We start from the raw sequence: 19,228 nt of genomic DNA, 5'->3' as shown, positions 1-19,228 counted from the left end.
CAACTGCAATAAGTAGCCTAATATAGAAATATTGTATCGAATGCAAGGTGCCTGAGACTAAAAATGTCACTTGTGCTTAACTATTCATCCCCGCCCCCCTACAAAATTTACAAATATAAACACTAGCAGGCACTTGCGGAAGCTTGTCGCATGGTACAGCCTCCAGCCAGGCTCCACCAAGCTTCAATTGGCACTGTGAGGGCAGGCACTTCTTGAGGCAGCTCTACGTTTAGGTAGCTAGCTAGCTAGCCAACCAGACAACTAGAGCTAGTACATCATCCAGTATTTTGCTAGCTAGATATCATCAGGGAGATCAGTCTCCACGCTTACTTCATACATAACTCGTCGATATGTCGGCATTTTCTGAAGCTGCTTTAGAGAAGAAACTATCGGAACTTAGCAACTCTCAGCAAAGTGTTCAAACATTATCTTTGTGGCTTATACATCATAGAAAACACTCGAAGACCATCGTCAGCGTTTGGTTCAACGAGCTGAAAAAAGGTTAGAGCTAGCTATGGTTGACCAATTCATGATTGATGTGTTTCTGTTAAAAATAATGAACTGCTAGCAATTGCTTTGGAATTATGAACACAAGCTAGTTAGCATACGTTAGCCACGAATCGCAGCACGTATGATTAGCCCTAACTTGGTGCTACTACTAGCTAGATAGCCTACTGCTGCCTAGCCTGTTGGGCAGCAAACATTCAGGTGTAGGCCTCAACTCCTAGTCCTACAGATGGAGCTGAAGTCTAAGACCTCACCTTTCTTAAAATAGGCTAAATGCATATTTATATATCTCTTTATCCTCAGACGTATGCATTATGGCGTGCATTTTGTGCTATCAATCACCTTGGCCTCTATATGGTCAAGCAGTGGTAAGGGTTATTGTGATTCGCTAGCAAGCTATTTTTGCTACCATGTTAATCGCTTGTTAAAAACAGATGGCTTCGCAGGGTTGCCACCACATAATTAATCTATAGTAGCTAATATTAGTGACTACGATACATTGATCATGACCTTGGCCAGCACTATCACGAGGCGACAGTTAGGGCTATGTTATGTAGATAGCAATTTAAGGAAGCTGGTGTATCTATAGAATATCCTTTTAGCTTAGTAATGGCCATGTCACGTTTGGTAAAGATCATTTAATTTAAATTTGAAAACACTTGTGCAGCTGTGTTTAAGACCATTTTAAGATTATTTTTGTGTGGAAAGCGATTAGCTTTTCTGAGAGTCTAAACCTGTGCTGTTTTCTGTTAATTAGAGAGGCTCAACATAGTCTCTGGTTGGCAGGTAGTTGTATTTTGATGGCAATGTTTTCCTCTGGGTGCATTATCATAATTAGGGTCCCAGGAGGTCCTTGTGTTTTGGGAGCTGAGTCTTTTCTGGGCACTGGGAATCTTGGTGCATGTGGTCTCATTTTGTGAAACGTTCTGTGCTTTTTGTTGTGTATGTGTTGGATATATAAAGTAGAAATGTATGTTTTGTGTCTATCAAATCTCTATGGAGTGACACAACAAGGCCTAACCCTTTTAAAAGACTTGGTGGGACTCATACAAGCCTGGTATCATTAGGACTGTTTGTAACCATAGTGACCTGTGAGAGAAAGGAGGACTGACTGGTGGCTGGGGTTGAATGGTTATCTAGGAACATTCTGTGTAACTAGGATGAGTCACGGCTTGCTGTGTGTGTGTTGTGAGACCAAAGCACACTGTGGCTAAAACATCTGCTTTTAGCTACATGCTGGAGGTCATTCTACATTGACCCAGCAGTAATGATGAGTGGTTTAGTGTAATAAACCTTATCCTGATTTTATTGCTGAAAACATCCTAGTTAGTTAATGTAGGACAGGCGCCTCTTGATGCATTTGTGACATTTGTTAGGCTCTATTTCCCAGTTCCACACCGCTTTTAAGAATTGAGCACTATGTGCTCGTGGAGATTTAAGTAGAAGAGACAAGTTCACGCGGAATGGCAATGTACAGTTTACACCCAGCTCTCCTCCATTATTCATAAGTCTTTAAGGGGGTGAAGGGACTGTGTGTTGATATTGGATGCAGAACATGTTGCACGAGACAGTCTCATGCCATCTCTGACATGAGCATTTTCTTTGTTTGCAGCCAAGTTGTCGCGGAAGCTGACTTTTATTTACCTGGCCAATGACGTCATCCAGAACAGCAAGAGGAAAGGACCAGAATTCACCCATGACTTTGCCCCCGTCATCGTTGACGCCTTCAAACATGTGTCCAGGTAAGGGGAAGGAAGTTTCCGAACTCGATGATGTTGATGATTTAGATTTGCCCAAATGGCATATATTAACAGGCTCCTCTTCTGTCCTTGTCTGCCGGAGCCTAATGAGCCTGTTGATGCTAAGCGTGTGTGGCTGCTCTGTCCTGTGGCTGGCTGTAGGGATGGGGAGGAGGGGTGTAAGAAGCAGCTGGGCCGGGTCCTGTCTATCTGGCAGGAGAGGGCCGTGTATGAGAACAACCTGCTGGACCAGCTCTCCAGTGTCCTGCGTGAGTACCTCGTCTAACTGACTTGTTAGTCCGCGGCTGGACGCGCGCATCTTTGAACCCGAGACGTGATATGAAGTCGAAGCGTTCTTAGTTTCTTCTGTTTGCTGTTGTGTGTTGCACAGAGGGAGAGAAGAAGGCTAAGAAGAGGCCGTACGAGGAGATTAAACTGGACAGTGAGGACTTTGCCTCTCAGAGCTCCCCTGGCGAGCCCCCACAGGTACTAACTACGCAACAACACCTCTGTAAGGGAGCAGGACATTTATATTTGATTCGTTTAGCAGACTCTTTTATCCTAAGCGATGAACAAGCTGTGCCTGTTAGTAGGGACAGAAGATAATCAACGATGAGGAAGTGCATAGATCCAACGGTATTTCGGTTGGTTGAGCCTGATTTTGTAACATGAAGAGGGTTCATTTAGCTTGGGTGTCTTTTAGGCCAAGTGATAAGCATTAATACTGAAGTGTGTGGTGTCAATACACTGTGCTGACTTGAGATTTCTTGATGATGGTTCAATCCAGTACTTGGTGGAATACATTGCTTTAAAAAGTAAAAATAATACTTCCCGGCACCCACCCTCACCTTTCCATATCCCCTTTTCTCCTCTCCTCTCCTCCTTCCTGTTTGTCCTGGCTCCTCCCCCTTTCCAGACAGTAGATTTAATCCGGGCCCTGCAGGAGCTGGAGAACACAGCATCTGGTGACTCAGCTCTGCGTCAACGCATCTCTGCCCTACCTGCTGAGGTGCAGGACACGTCACTGTTACACAGGGTCACAGGTAAGAGGACTCCCCACACACACACACACGGCTGTTAAGAAACAAACATACCGTACGCATGCACACACTATAACGCATGCACCTGAAACCACACACTCGCCTCACCTAAGCATGTGGTCTCTCTCTCTTTTTCTCTGTGTGTGTGTGTCAGACAAGGAGTCAGGGGAGCGTCTGTCCAGGCTGGTGGAGGAGGCCTGTATGCTGCTAGCTGATTACAGCGGACGCCTGGCAGCTGAGATTGAAGACAGGCGGCAGCTGACACGCACGCTGACGCTGTTCCTGCACAGCCAGAGGGACGGTCTGGCCCAGAACGAGCTGAAACTAGAAGTGCGTAAAAAAAAAAACCCTCTCATCTTCTAAACATCCCTCAATGTGCCCGTGTGTCTGAATGTGTCCTGTGTGTTTACCGCTATTCGTCTGCGTCTGTCATACATTTCCTGTTAGGTTGTCTGTTTCGTCTTTTCTCCATGTTTTATGTTTTGCAAGTAATTCTTTTTTAGTCTGCTTTCAATGGCTAAAGTCTTAACTTTGTGCACATATTTCTCGGGCAAATGAACATTCCGACAGTTGTTCTTAGCCTGCACTGTTTCCTTCTGTTCAGAGGTTTCGTTATGGTAAGTATGTCCACATTGCTTTCACCCTCATCTCATTGCTTGCAAAACTATCCTACTCAGCTGCTGTTGGTCTCTCATTAAGAGAACCTGCTACTCTTTACATTACATGTATGAACTGTGTGCTCTTTAGTCTTTACCCACAGGAATCGAAGATTAAGTCTTCTGGACTATGTACCCACGACATCTCTTGTAATAAAAACAACAACAAATCAAAAAGAGGAAATAAACAATCAAACAGAGTCTGTGAGAGTGCTGTTATTTGCTGGTTGATCTGTTATTATTGCTGGTTCCATGATAATGTACATTTTATGGGGAATGTTATTTTATGTACTTGCAGTAGGTGTAGATTTATAAAATACAGTTGTTACAAACTTTCCTTTGTCTAAGGGACCAAGATATAGGTATAGGCACACATTATTATGTAATATATAATAATAAAGTCCTTGCTAGAAATTGCAGACCTAAGAAGAAATAACGTTGTACACATAAGATTCAAAAAGTACTGTAGTTGCATTAAACATGCAAGTTGTAAGCCTAAAATAGAATCAAATACACCATCAATATCCCTCACTTAAAAACAAAACCGTAAAAGTGTATTAACAATGCTTACACTGCTCGCCCACAACATATATGCAGGTCATGTGTATCCCACATTTAAAGCTCGAACACAGGTGGAAAGAGCTCTTGAAAATAGTTATTGAAGAACTAATGTTGTTTAAAATATATACATTTCTCATTAAACTAAGAGTTTATGATCTTGGATTCTGATTTTGAGCTCATGTAAAATATGTACATAGGATGGAAAATGGAGAATTTAAAGCACATGGACTGAAAACACATGAAGTTACGCCCATAGTTAAGTTCCAAAGTTTCTGAAATCCAGACCCTTTACACCCCATAGTAAACACTTGACTAACATTAGATCTGTGCTGTGAAAGTTACATAAAAGCCTTTACATGATCTATATGTGCCATTCCTGTTTATCGTTACTTTAATGAGAAAGTCATGTAATTGCACAGGGCCAAACTTACACTGGGCTTTATAACATGAGACTGCATGTTTGAATGATTACACAGCTGAGACTTGACCTTGCTCATTATTAACAATACACTTTAACTGTGCAGTAAAGTTCTGTCAGAGCTACTGGATTTCTTGTCAGTTTTCTGTGATCAAGAGGGTTTATGAAGCCAAAAAGAAGCAAGCCAAAGTTATAGTATGTTTTTATACATTTGATCAATAGAACTGACACTCAGGGCTGATATTGTTTTTAAAGACTCACACATACTTCAACATGAAATAAACATTTCAACAAAACATTAAAAACAAAATAAAATGTTTTTTTTCTCACAAGTTGGGAGTGTTGTGCAGCTCAGAATAGTTGTTTGTTGGTGTTGATGTTTTTGTATGTGTACATTTGAGCCTCACATCCTAAAACGTTTTTTGTTTTTTTGTGTGTGTTCCAGGAGTACAAGCGTAAACTGGCGCGGGTGACGCAGGTCCGTAAGGGTCTTCGTTCCCGTCTGAACAACCTCCCAGACCTCTCCCTGCTCCCCAACGTGACAGGTGGACATTTGCACTTGCCCTCGTCAGGCGACCTCTACAACCCCTCAGACTGACTGCTTATCTGCCCCCCTCACCCCTGATCAACTGCCCCTGCCCAGTTACCTGATTCGACTTACGTCTTGCCCTATCTGGTCACGTGTGGATTATATGTAGCCTTTATCATGGGTTGTTAAACTTGCTGTTGACACATTCTATCTCCTTATCCTTCACTTCGAGGGCTTAACCCTTGTGTTATCTTCGGGTCATTCTGACCCATCAGTCGTTGTGACCCACCGTCGTATTGCGACAACTTTACCGCATACAAAAACAAAGTGAAGCATTTTCTTTTAACCATTGGGCTGTCTCAGACCCCCCACATTGCGGAGGTTAAAAGAAAATTATTTTTATTTGTTTTTGTATTGGGTAAAATTGGGTAAACACAACAATGGTTCGTTATGAACCTTTGGGTCATGTGACCCGAAGGCAGCACAAGGGTTCATCATAATCAGTCAATATTTGAGCATTTCTCACTGCATTTTCTGTGTGCATTCGGCCATTCCTTACAATAAACACCAGTTCTCATCCTAGCGTTCATTTAACATGTATTAGTAGCACAGTGTTATTTCACTGCATCCTCATCCCTCTCTTTCTCTGTGTGTGCTAACAATCAGCTTTAGATTTAGAACGTATTACATGCGTTCATGGTACACACTTCCTGTTTGCTGCTCTTCCTTTGATGTGTTGAATCAACATTCTGTTTCAAATGCAGATCTCCTCATCTTTCCCTTCTCCACCCAACTTCCTACAAACAGTCAGGAATGACACTGTTGTAATCTTATTTTTGTATTTACAGTGGATTTAGCTGCAGTCTGACACCAGATTAATAATGCAGTGATCCCAGAGTATAACTCGATCAGTAGGATATCGCATCTGTATGATTGGCTATAGTATTTTTTATTATATTTGTCATCCACATGAACTTAGTTGTCTTTTATAATTGCTGTAAATTGTATTCTATCCTGCTGACATGGCTCACTATGTTTTAGATCATGCTGTCGGGCGCTTCACTGAGAACAAGGATTGTTCCACTTATTTAATGGCCTTAAAAAGGATTAAACCCAGACCCAGAAATAGAAATGATATCAAGTGTAAAAGTAAATATACTAATTGGCGATGTTTGAAGAAAACAATTTTTTTTTAGATGTACTTGGTTATGTTATCTCTTTCAGGAAGGATTATTGTCCATTGTATATAATATTCAAGCAAAGTTGCATGTAAATAACACTAATTGGTTTTACAGTATTTAGTTTGTCTACATAGATTTATTGGGGAAGGGCTGTCATTCCTAAACCCTACAGGAGCCTTACTGCAGACACATCTAAATGTGATATCTCCATTGCAGCTAAAGCTTTCCCATATTGGAATGAGTGGAGACAACAGTGTTGTGTGCTTGTTTAACGTCTATTGACCTTTTCCTGGTTTTAACCTCACCTAAATGTTGTTCAACACGCTACGACAGCTATGGAAGTTAAAGGGGCTTTACTCTTCACAAAACCAGACCTACTGGTAAATAACTCTGATTTGTAATTTGTTGTCAGAACCAAATAAACAGCAGAATATATGATTATGTGTCTGTGAGTGAGGTCTTTTGGCAAGCTGACAAGTGTTGCAGTATCAACTCCCGTCCAGTAGAGAGGATAGAGGATATTTCCGAGGGAAAAACGTGTGGCAGAAGAGGGTGGTACGCACAGGAACTACATTTAGCACGAAAGAAATTGTGAAATTTGAAGCCAATGTTTTTTTGACTCAGTTAACACAAATTACTTAGTAATAAAAATGGACTGTTTAGAAACCACATACGAGGACTCAGTGGCCGTGGAGTTTATTGATTGTGGAGTAAGTATTTCATGTTTTCGCTATGACTTCCAGCTAGCTAATGGTACATTCGCAAACTGACTAGCTAGGTACAGAGTCATAGAGAGAAATAAATCTAAATTTCTCTATGGGCCATAGTGTGGCTCTGGATAGGTAGCCATTATTCCAAACTAGCTACACAGTAACTCAGTAATTGCGTACGTAATTTTCCATAAAAAAAATCCCATGGCCCTCACTTTTTTTTGTTTTTTTACAGATTTGCAACAAATCCATAAGAGGCGATACCCTCTACAAAATACACCTGACAACAATTCAGCACATAAAGGTATGTCTCACTGAATAGCATTTGTAAATCCTAAAACAGGGTAGGTCATATAACCACATTTGTGCGCTTGACATAATGTTTCCGCTCCCACCGCACCAGAGTCCGACTGCGTCCGTGTCTTCCACGTCCTGCTGTTTTTCCAGGCAGTTAATTCCATTTCCACGTAATATAGCAAAAATAAATAAGAAAATCCGTTTTTGTTCTTTAGCATTTCTTTTATTGATGCATTGTGTCCTTCTTACAGTCTCTAGCTTTAGCTCATGTTCTGACAAGTAGACCAACAATCAAGACTTTCACGTGGACCTACCGCCCCCCATCTGTGTCCATCTCTTGATTCAGTTGGATGTAAACTGCATGTTTGTATCCACTTTGCTTATTTTTTGGTGTGAATCCACACTGCTGAATTATTCTTTTATTCTGGTTAGTAGTATTCAGGCAACTTGAAAGCAACTGGACTTTTTCCTGGTGCCTTAGAGGCTGGAAGAATGAGCCTTCTCCTTGTTGCTCATATGACGATATCTGTACCTGCTTACCTGATCCATTGTAATAATTTCCCCTCAACTAACTGTAACATAACATATATTTTTCAACCTTGAAGACCGACTGACTCACGCTTGATGTCAGTGATGGGACCATACTGGTATGAATATCAAATGATATAAATCTACCCCACTACTTGGACATGTCTGCTTTCTGAGGAGAAGCAACCTTGTTCACACATCAGGACAAATGAGGATGAAGATTTCTTTCACTTCATTTTGGTACAGTTCTTGAAGAGGGTCTGGTTTCACCTTTCTCCACTGCACCATCTTCTTCTTCTTTGAACAATGTTTGCGCTTCAGGGATACACCAAATGGTTTCAGTTTGACATTGGACAATTGAGTATGCGTGTTTTTTCCTTTCTATTGGAAACCATTGATGGAATTTCACAAAAATTCTATATCAGTATCAGCGATTGATTCCATATGGATGCAGCCTGGAGATTCTTTCTTCACTGGTTTCCATAGACAAGACTATGGAAACAAGTCCAACAAATGATCGAATGCACTTATTTCTTTATACACACAGTATATTGAATGATTGTGTAAAAGAGAGGTGATGCTTTCCCAAATTTGCCTTTGCTGCACCTCAGATGAGCTGTGGTTATTGCTTATCATTAGCCTTTAATACAAATGTTATGTCGTGTGTGCAATAACCCTATCTCTGTTTGTAGCACTGGGGCTGGTCACACTAACCTGTGGCCAGTTCCTTTAGTGCTGATTGTCTTAACTGTGCATGTTTTTCTTGGTTGCGTCTTCCTTCACTTCTGACAGAGAGAGGACTCCTTGGTTGCTTTGGGTAAGTAACATTCATCTTCTCTCACTAAGTCTGGTAGGTGCGTTCCTAATGTCTGATATAACTTAGGCCTAAGTGTCTTTTTGTCCAGAAAGTCAAAAATCTATCGTGGTATGGCACTCAACAAACTTGTTTCTGCGTGCCAATAAAAGATTGCAATTTAGGGCAGCACCCTTTGTTACAAATTCCCCCACAGATGTTATACCCAGGGTGGATAGGGACATATAACCCCACACACTCACTTTGTGATGGGGTGTTTAGGCAATGTGACCTTAGGACACTTGGGGTGAAAGACCAGTGATGATCATTTTTACAATGTGTCGGAAAAGGGGCTGAATGGTACCAAATGAAATGAAACTATTTCAAAACGCATGGTAACTAATCTAGGCCGCTCAAGTCCATCCGATAAGTACAGGGAACTGTACTGCCCAATGCTTACTTATTGTAAGAAGATGATTGGTTACCTATGTGTAGACTCAGTGTAAACCCAAGGGGGTCAGATGGCTGAGCAGTTAGGGAGTCGGGTTATTAATCAGAAGGTTGCCGGTTCGATTCCCGGCCGTGCAAAATGACGTTGTGTCCTTGGGCAAGGCACTTTACCCTATTTGCCTCGGGGAGAATGTCCCTGTACTTACTGTAAGTCGCTCGGGATTAGAGCGTCCGCTAAATGTCTACATGTAAATGTCTTGCCTATAGACACCACCACCCCTTTTCCCAATACTCATAAACAGAGGACGACTTAGGACGACTTAAACAATGGTAATTGTAACTAAAGTTAACACACTATTTTAAACGTTGCTGAAAACTGAAGATTTTTTGCACAGGCACCCAAATACAAAGCCTCTCTTTTCTTTTTGTCCTTGCATCTGTCCTTGACGGGAAACGACTGAGTTAGGCTTAAGAAATTGAGAGCAGGCAAATGATGAGTGACAGACTGATGGACCAACCAGACGAGAAACAGGAACACCTGAGTGAGAGAGAGGGCGGGACAAAACCAGCACAATGACACCATACAAACACACTGGCTAAAATGTATGGTGACGTAACACCCTTGACATTCTCATGCAGTAGATGGCTGTATGTAACTAATACTCAAGTTAAACTACCACCAGGTAACATTTGTTTATCACTGGTTAAATGGAGGTTCAATGGACATCATTTGTGCGGCCATGCTGCTTGACATGCAAAAACTTCAAACCAACGAAAACGGTGGAAAGGCGAATGCTTTGAATGCTTTATTCTCCGCTGAGGGCAAGGAGACTTGGGTAGCAGTGTCCAAGACCCCAAACCAGGAAGCTGAGAAACGTGGTTCTGTCTCGTGTAGACTACCACCAAGTTTATGTTTTTTGCATATATTGCCTGTACTGTTTAAAGTATAGCACCAAGGGACCTTCCTGAGGATTTTTCACACCATATGCCAACTTGCCCCAAACAAGGAGACTGACGAGTGGATTTCAAGAGGATACTCATTTTCTTACTTAGTCCACATACTTTTGTTTTCACACCAAAATGTGCAAACACCAATAATAACATTGATATCAATGTTAATCAGACCCAATGTACTGATATGACCAATCAGAAGTGTACATGAACTCATGAAGGTGGAAGTAAGTATATAGTAGTTTCACATTTGAATGTTTCCTCGGCACAGTCAGAGAGGATGAATGAGGAAATGAAGATGTTTGACTGCCCTTCCTTAAAGAAGTAAGGACTTTCAATTCAGTGCATTTGTAATGCAAAATGCTCGAATGGCAGAATCTACCCACTTAGCCCAAACCCCTATCTTCCAAAGTTCATGAACTTGCGAACGTGGCACACTTGTACTACAGGATGAATGTTAAACATCAAACGTTTTCCAACATCTGATTACATGATATTGCATTACATTATTGCTATTCTGTTCTCCAATTGTAACAAGAAGATGTGTGTTCTGGAATGAGGACTGTCAACCAATCTGTCCTCTTGATTTTGTTTCTAAATGCATGGGCAACAACCTCTCTCGGATGTTGTTGCAACTTTCATTTTAGGAATGCAGATTTTTTTGTATGTAGTTCAGTCATATACTGGGGAAACTGGAACTTTGGACAGTAATTACAACCATCACTTCTCCTGCTATATCACAAACTGAAGAGTCAAAGACAACCAAACGTTTTTTGTCTTAATGGTAACATGTAACTCAATGTTGCAACATTGTGCCATGCCATTTTAGGTGCATAGTAATGCAGATACTTTACACTGTGTAACACATTGGTCAGCAATTATTATATTGTTGTTATTCACTAAATATTATTCAAGTATAAACCTACATTACAAAAAAAAAAATACTTGTATATGATCAAGCCATCATTTGAGATGTGTATTCATGTTATCCTTTTAAAATGAATAGAAAATCTTGCAAACAGTTAAATGTTTTATACTACATAACTCACAGCCACTGAGAAAGATCTCACTTGTATGGTCTTATCCTATCGACAGAGGTGTCAAAAGTATTAACATTCATTACTCAAGTAGAAGTATAGATACTAGGGTTTAAAAAGACTTCTATAGAAGTTGAAGTATCAACTCAAGCTTTTTACTCAAGTAAAAGTACTGGTTTCAAAACGACAGTATAAAAGTAAAATAAACAACAAAGCATAAACATGTGTTTCATGGAGCGGAAGATATGACTAGTTGCCTATAAGTATTATAATGGTGCAAAAAGTCAAACTTCAGAGGCATGTTATCAAAAGCCTTTATTCAAATTAGACGGCGAGTTTTTGAATAGCTCGTGGTACTTGGGTGCATTTGAAAGTTGTTTTTGCATCCAACCATTTCGAAAAATTGTTCCATGGATGTAGAAGGGTTAGCTGGTCTTCCTGGCTACCAACCTCCTCGCTGGTGCTTGGTTGGAACATTTCGCTCGAGTTCTCTTGAGTCTCTGCCACGGACATCTTCGTATTATGCTACTACGTCTGCTCTTTCCTTGCTGGAGTGTGACGTGTTTGTGTCATGTGCAGGTGCGATGGATCGCGTACAAACCAATAGGGTGTCGGAATGGTATATGTTTATACTTCTCATCCAAACACAATCAAATTCACTCTATCCGGATGGCGCGATTTATCTGGATAGTTTTTTTTTTTTGTGTTTTTCTTTTTGGAAAAAATGACGAGCCGAACTGAAATTGGAGTTCCGAGGCTATTTTTAAAAAGTAAGGAGTATAAAGTACAGATAATTGCGTGAAAATGTACGGAGTAGAAGTAGAAAGTCGGCTGAAAAACAATTACTTCAGTAAAGTATAGATACCCCAAATTTCTACTTAAGTAGTAAACACCTCTGCCTATCGATAGCATCCAGCAACCAGCTCTCTTTCCTAGAAATATCAAATCGCTGTCAAGAATTTTAAACAAAAACACTATGATCTAGATATATGTCACCAATGTTATTTATTTCATTATCAATTCTTTTTTTTGGTTATGAATGTTTGTGATTTGTAATCTCATAATTTAACTCATCATTATTGAACTATTTAATCAACTTTGTTGTACAACAGGCCAAGTCTTCAGAGATCAAGAAGTACCGGATTTTAAAGACATTAAAGAATACTTTCAATTCTTAAATCTGGATGAGCCCATCATTGGTGAATATCTCTGCTTCTCAACAAAATACATAATTAGTTTGTCCTTTGATTCTTTTCAAATTGTCCACTTAACCTACTCTCCCATCTCTATCCTTTGTACCTTCTTTTCTCCCCTTAGGGTTGACTCATCTGGATGAGGTGGGTGGTTTTGACTCTGCTGACCCCCAGCCTGGACCCAGGTACATTTGTAAGCTCTGTGATGTAAAGGGCAACATGCCAAATATGGCCAATCATGTTGTTGGGCGCAGACATCGTCAGAAGTATCTGGTGAGAAAGCATTGGGTTTCAGGATGCATTTCTGTCCTACTGAATTACTGACCAGAGGATAGGTGGCTGGATACTGATTTATTCTCCCCATCTATAGGAGGTGAAACGGAAAGACTTGGTGACCTGGGACAGTAAGAGTATATTGGCCCAGCCTGGAAAGGTTGTACGGGCCAAGGCACAGGTGGTGGAGAGACAGGATGGACAAGGATCTCCAAAAGTGGGTTCATGATAAATTAACCAGGTCTGAAGAGTCACCATAAATCACTAAGCAAGACTGATTCTATTTTTTTTATGTGTTACAGCCATTGAGAAAGAACAGAATTGTGGGTAAATCAAACTTATCAAAAGGTAAGGCATTTTTTCTACTTAACATATACAGACATTGTGCCCCATTTGTATGGCAGTAAAAAATATAATCTAGGAAGGAATTCATAAATATACACTGTCATAATGAGGCCCAAAACTGATTAACTACCTTCCAGCTCCAGAGAAGCAAAGAGGAAACCAAAATTGGCCTCAGGGTATCGGTAAACCAGGATTCCTAGCTTACCCAGCAGACAGAAGAGATCACCATCAAGAAAGTTTCTCTGGAAATCGTCCTTATCCTCCACTCTTCCATGATGAAGATGCTTATGGTGCAGAGAGAGATGAGGTCCATTTCCGGATGGACCCCCAAAGTCGTGACTATATGGAGGAGCGGGTGCGAACAGCAGATTACCCAGAAGAAGACTTTCATAGACAGGAGTTTTTCGAAGAGCATCCTCAAAGAAGAGGGTATTTTGATGAAATGCAAAGACGTGGCTACCCAGAGGAAGTTGCCAAAATGCATGGACACCCAGAGGACTTCCCCCCAAGGCAGGCATATCCCAACGATGCCCATCCTGAGGAAGTTCTTCGCAGGAGACCGTACCAGGAAAACGATCCTCTGAAACAGTTTTACTCGCAAGAGGTTCAACGACGTGGAGCTGCACGTTCTGTTGAAGATTTTCAAGACGGGTCCTTCCGTGACCCTCGTGAACCGCGTGGGAGGGGCCAGCCTGGCGATGATTCTCGGGGGCCAGCCCATCTTGGAGAAGCTCATCATCCTGCTGAGGGCAGTCGCTATGAAGACCTCCATGGCAGAAGATTTCATGAGGAAGTGGCTACTGGACGAAGGGCACCCGAGGAATCTTACACTGAGGATACCCGTAGAGGAAACTACATGGAAGAAGAGGCACATCGCAGGGCCTATCATGAAGAAGACCTTCATGGGTTAGCCTATCCAGTAGCTGACCCACACAGGCTGTCTCAAGAAAGAGATCCAAGTGGAGATAGGTTCACCAGAGCAGTGGACCGACAGGCACAGAGTGCCCCAGATGACAATGACCTGAGGTATCCTAAACAACTGGAGGATTCCAGTTCATACAGCCAAGACCATTTATTTGAGCTTGTTAAAGCGTTTCGCCAGAAAGGGAGGGGCCAGCATCAAGAAGAAAGGAGTCAGCACCAAGACGTGTTTGAGCGTGGAGATCCTGGAATGAGAGGCTTTCCTCAGAGACCACCAGAGGGTGGCAGAGTAAGATCAGACATTCCAGAACCTTTCAGGCGCTTTCTGGCCGGCGCCATGGACGACAAGAGCGCCGGGAAGAGAAAGAGGAAAAGCCGGTTTACTGATGCCACTGATGAGGAGATTGACTTGGTGAAGAGAATGTAAGCCCAGGCAAAACATATCAATATACATGTTGCACTACATTTCTTTAAAAAATTAACAGCTTTTCCATTTAAATGGCTTCTTCTGAATAGTAAAAAATAGAATGTATTATGTTTTTTTCCTTACTCCAGACAGGTTGATGGGCATAGAGGACCAAGAACAGACCTCCCAGCCAGGCCACCGGTAGGTCTTACATCTTTATTGGTAATTAAGTTAAAGCCAAGATAGAAATAACTTGATCATGATCATAATTTGATTCACTTCATGTAGGGTGTCTATCAGGGAGGAAACTACACAGAATCAAGCTCCAAACCCATGTCAGATTCGTCTTCAGAGGCCGGAAATGTTATGGATGTATTGGTAAGCTCCAATTAAGAATTATGATCAAATGTATAAAAGTACAGAAGTGAACTATACAACATTATATGGGTGTGACACTCATGACAAAATGTATTGAATCTATGTATTTGATATATAAAATGACAATTCAGCACGTACATTGTGTCCATGCTAAATATGAATTTAGTGTTGTGTTTTCTTTCATTTTGTTTAAAATATATCACTGTCTACTTGTGGGGAATTAAAGCCTATGTATTGTGCATATTAATGGTGTGAAAGAATCATTGCTTTTGATTTCATCTCACTTTGATGTCATTGTTTTCTCTCAGAACAACATAGAAATTGAGAATGTGGAAGAGGCCAACTTCCTGAAGGAAAAACTCTGCAGCCTTCTGAAAGAATTTCAAGCCAAAAAATCAGAGAAGACTGCGGTAGGTTGTTAATTGTTTTATTCAGCGTGTACAACACGCAAACTATTTACGGCATGCCAGTTGATTGGTGCTGATGTCATATGGTTTATATAAATATACATGTCTCTCCCCGTCTCCCCTTATAGCAAGAAAGTCAAAAGCCAGGAACGATCTCCAAAGACTATAACCACAAGAGCAATCCCCAGGTGGAATCTACTAGAGACCACTATGAGAGAACCTTGAGAGAAATGCCAGAGGAGAGAAAATATACGGTCCAGCCCAGACGAACAAACGAATTGTATTTCACAGAAGCTCCCCAGGGTTCCTACAGGGGCAGGGGCAGGGAGGAGGAGGGGCACATGGAGAAACACGGTCACACCACCCGTCCTGAATCCAGAAATACAAGCAGAAGCCGTTACGAAGGTAAAGAAAACGCACTAACTTCTGGGTATATCTTGGTCCTATGTCATGTCGATTTAACACTAATTGTACCACAACTACATTGCCTCCTTCAGATGTGTTTGGGCAGGTTGAACAGTATCCAACATCCAGTGCTCAACCTGAAAAATCAATGGTTTATCATGAGAGACCGGAAGACCATGTGTACCAAAATGACTATCCAACTGCTCCAGAAGCCCTCTATGACCACCTGGCACATACAGACCATGCACACAGGGAGCGTGGCTACGGGATGCCCTCTGCCCCACACCTCCCCACCAGCCTTGACAAAATCACCTCCACCCTCTTAGAACTAGTTGCACGGAAATCATAATTGTTAAAACTTCATTTGTATTTTCTTTCTGCATTGTAAACCCCTTTTAATCAATTATTTTCTTTGACACAAAAAGTCTCACGTCAATGGAATTATTTTAGAAAAGTTTAAATATAATGTGACAAACACAGGTTAGACAGTAGTAGGTTAATGGAAATCTTGGACTGAAATGAGTTCTGGTTTGGGCTGGGTTTTGTTTTGTATACCAGCAGTTGATATGAAAACAAGTGTTTACTACTCTTGAGTTTTGTGTTATAGCAGCATAATTCATGGTTACTTCACTGGTTTGGGCTGGGTTTTGTTTTGTATACCAGCAGTTGATATTAAAACAAGTGTTTACTACTCTTGAGTTTTGTGTTATAGCAGCATAATTCATGGTTTCTTTTTTCTCAAGAGACAAAAAAAAAATCAATATCTGAATAATCTACTTATAGTTATATCCCTTTTATATAGGGACATGAGTTTAGTATAGTTCTAACCTGGTAGATGTACATTAGCATTATTGTAGATAATGTAATCAGTCTGACATGTCCTGAATGAATTTAATAGCTGAAGGCAAGTTTCAGGTCACTGCTCAGCTGTAGGCTAAATTGTGAAAAGGAGACGTCAGCGTATGCACAACGTCACACTGTTTCCGGTTCGAGCAGAAGTACGTGGCTGCCATCTTGTTTCCCGTTGCTAACGAAATAAAATAAATAATACGCCTAGCCGGACTTCACTTCGAACCCGTAAAACAAAGTGAGTACAAAATTAAAATATATATGTGGGCAATGTCCGTATGAGAATGCATACATTGACACTTTTAATACGGGTTATTTCTTCGCGTGCTGCGATGGATCTTCCTGACCAATAGACAATTGTTTTGGAAGATGAACATAGGCGCCATTTCCATTCTCGCACTCTGAGGCGCTTATTGGTGGCTCGCTGAAAGGAACAGAGAGGGTCAAGAAACTGGCGTACTGCGTCCACCATGTTGGCTCCTTTACATACGAGCGTTCCTTATGACTGGCGATTTCCATTAGATCCCGAATGGCGTCAGTTTCAGAACGAACTTGGCCCTTAGAAACCTTGATTGGTGGAATCTAGTCCGAGGTTTGATTGGTCTGAAGGACAGATCCAAACGTTGTCTTTATTGGTTAGACTGCCTCAACCCAGCTTTGCAAACTTTATTTTGATAAGCATTGCTCGTTGTTCAGAGGCGAATTACCGGTAACGGGTCTCAACGTTAGTGTTAATATGACCGTCAATGTCACTTCTCCCCCATGACCTGGTTTCTACAGGCATTTCAGTAATGTTAGCCGTTACTAGCTACCTTGCTACTTTCCCGCTTGCTAGGAAGAATAACTATCTAGAGTAGCCATCTAGCTAGATAGCTTGTCTAGTTCGGAAACGGGAACAAGACCTCTAAGGTGTTTGAGTCTAGTTATTACTTCATGGACGTTATCTAAAGTCGTTAGCTATCTAGCCTAGCTTTACACACTGGCATGAGAAGATCTAGCAAGCTGGCTAAACAACCTAGTAGCGCTGCTACCTCATAGTCCGAGTGATGACAGCCAATTATTTCCCATTGACTGTATTTTTACATCTACTCATACCGGGAACTATTCCATCCCACAAACATTTCTGCGTACCTAACACAGCTAGCTTACTAACAACGTTGCCCTTCCCTTGTATCGTTTGACCCTAACCATATCCTTCTGCAACAAATAATGCTATGTACACTTAACTTTATAAAGGCTGCGTTCAAGTAGCCTAACTATATCTGTATATTTATCTGTATAATGTATACACACGCATAAGGAAAGGCCTATAGTTGTTACATCTCACAAGAGCAGAGAAGAAGTCCTCAAACTTGAGCGACCTAGACTAGATGTCTGGCATCAGTGACTTTAAATGTCATTTGATTAGTATTCTCCTCTTGAGGCCTATGGCTATGTGCTAGTTGGAGGAGATCAGTTATTTTCCGTTGATAGCCAAATAATATGTGGGTGGTGTCTAATTTCTCAGTTTTCACCTTTGGTAAAGTTCTGTGAATTTTTGTCTTATCTGTAGATCGCAACGTAAGCTAAATGAGTATTTAATCATTATACTGTATCTTCATCTCAAATCCTCAGAGCTGAAGAACAGTTCCTTATGTTTATCATTGCCCCAATTATGTACCATCTGGCAACTGTCAGCTTGACAACTTTATCTTGGTTCATGTTGGAGCTCTTGTGACTGTCTGGATGTTGGGAATTTGTTTTCAGTTACTATGTAGCTTACCTGAATGCCAGTCTTTATCTTAGTCAATTATCCTAGGTTGTATTCGTGCGTGTGTTCTGTGGGTAAGTTTTGCCTTGTGCACGCAACACTTGGCCTGCCCTTCCCCAAGGGATCCCTCAAGCTGTGTGTTCATATAACGAATCGCCCTGTTGTTCTGCATGTTTAATGTTTATCTCTAAACAGCCCAAGTGAGAGCAAACATATCCTTGCTGCTGCTACCAGGACAGCGTAAGTCAAGGGAAGGTCTGTTTTGCTGTGACCTTGCCAGGTGTCATTGTGTGTGTGTGTGTGAGAGGGGGGGGGGGGGGGGGGGTAGCCTGCACTAAGGTAGTGACACGGCACTGCAGCCGCTTAAGGAATAGTTATCTTTGTTCAGCACTGGTTTGTAATTATTAACCAGCCTTCTACAGTACCACTTAATTCATGTCTCCCCTTGCTACACACATGCGAATAGAAAAGGGACATTTTGCTTCTCTCGTCTCCTCCTCACTTCCTCTCCCCCCACCCCCCATCACGTACAGACTCTCCTCTCTGTCCTTCTCCATCTTTCTGGCTCCCCCCATCCCCCTTCAGTTTGTTCATTGATGGAGCAGCTTTGCTCTCTGTCTCTCTTTTGCTTTTGAGTTAGTAGTTTCTTAGGAGAGTTGGGATGTTTTGTAATATGGATAAGCTTCAGGTCATTCCATTATTGTCTATAGACTGCCAGCTAAAAGTAACTCTTTCTGCTTTCCCGAAATCTCTCACATGACATTAGGTTGTGTTAATGTGAAGTCCAATTCAGTATCTCCCATACCAGCATGCCTTGCCTGTCTCTATGTAAAGGTTCATGTGAAAATAAAACATGCATCTCAATTGAACCCTGCAAGGCTGACAAGAAGGTTATTGTATGACA

At 41.4% G+C, this 19,228-nt stretch overlaps 2 protein-coding genes across 4 annotated transcripts; both read left to right on the top strand.

The window, feature by feature from the left end:
- The first annotated feature begins 157 nt into the window (after positions 1–157).
- Positions 158–7,070, top strand: LOC134040986 (regulation of nuclear pre-mRNA domain-containing protein 1A-like). The gene is made up of 7 exons (XM_062487206.1): positions 158–501; positions 2,120–2,249; positions 2,409–2,515; positions 2,638–2,732; positions 3,163–3,289; positions 3,441–3,616; positions 5,367–7,070. Exons 1-7 carry the CDS (start codon positions 351–353, stop codon positions 5,517–5,519), a joined length of 939 nt encoding a protein of 312 aa, XP_062343190.1. The 5' UTR covers positions 158–350; the 3' UTR covers positions 5,520–7,070.
- A 103-nt stretch (positions 7,071–7,173) lies between these two features.
- On the top strand, positions 7,174–16,418 carry si:ch211-13c6.2 (uncharacterized protein LOC100000125 homolog). Of its 3 annotated transcripts, XM_062487178.1 has the most exons (13): positions 7,174–7,341; positions 7,577–7,645; positions 8,959–8,983; positions 12,510–12,596; positions 12,715–12,863; positions 12,961–13,080; positions 13,166–13,211; positions 13,346–14,552; positions 14,685–14,736; positions 14,824–14,913; positions 15,222–15,323; positions 15,449–15,725; positions 15,818–16,418. In XM_062487178.1, exons 1-13 carry the CDS (start codon positions 7,282–7,284, stop codon positions 16,072–16,074), a joined length of 2,541 nt encoding a protein of 846 aa, XP_062343162.1. In that variant the 5' UTR covers positions 7,174–7,281; the 3' UTR covers positions 16,075–16,418. The 3 variants fall into 3 exon arrangements, with proteins under 3 accessions (XP_062343162.1, XP_062343165.1, XP_062343163.1); XM_062487181.1 differs by lacking the exon at positions 8,959–8,983 and having other exon boundaries at positions 7,276–7,341; XM_062487179.1 differs by lacking the exons at positions 7,174–7,341; positions 7,577–7,645; positions 8,959–8,983 and adding an exon at positions 11,680–12,167.
- The last annotated feature ends 2,810 nt before the right edge of the window (positions 16,419–19,228 follow it).

The sequence above is a fragment of the Osmerus eperlanus genome, chromosome 20 (assembly GCF_963692335.1).
Source record: "Osmerus eperlanus chromosome 20, fOsmEpe2.1, whole genome shotgun sequence".
Classification (NCBI taxonomy): Eukaryota; Metazoa; Chordata; class Actinopteri; order Osmeriformes; family Osmeridae; genus Osmerus; species Osmerus eperlanus.
This window is presented reverse-complemented; position numbering and strand designations above follow the sequence as displayed.

Bases quoted from the DNA above. Each gene is read 5' to 3' on its own strand.
- LOC134040986 (XM_062487206.1), top strand. From the start codon at position 351: ATGTCGGCATTTTCTGAAGCTGCTTTAGAGAAGAAACTATCGGAACTT. The intron at 502-2,119 runs GTTAGAGCTAGC...CTTTGTTTGCAG, and splicing joins GTTCAACGAGCTGAAAAAAG to CCAAGTTGTCGCGGAAGCTG. The intron at 2,516-2,637 runs GTGAGTACCTCG...TGTGTTGCACAG, and splicing joins CCAGCTCTCCAGTGTCCTGC to AGGGAGAGAAGAAGGCTAAG.
- si:ch211-13c6.2 (XM_062487178.1), top strand. From the start codon at position 7,282: ATGGACTGTTTAGAAACCACATACGAGGACTCAGTGGCCGTGGAGTTT. The intron at 7,646-8,958 runs GTATGTCTCACT...CACTTCTGACAG, and splicing joins CAACAATTCAGCACATAAAG to AGAGAGGACTCCTTGGTTGC. The intron at 14,737-14,823 runs GTAGGTCTTACA...CACTTCATGTAG, and splicing joins ACCTCCCAGCCAGGCCACCG to GGTGTCTATCAGGGAGGAAA.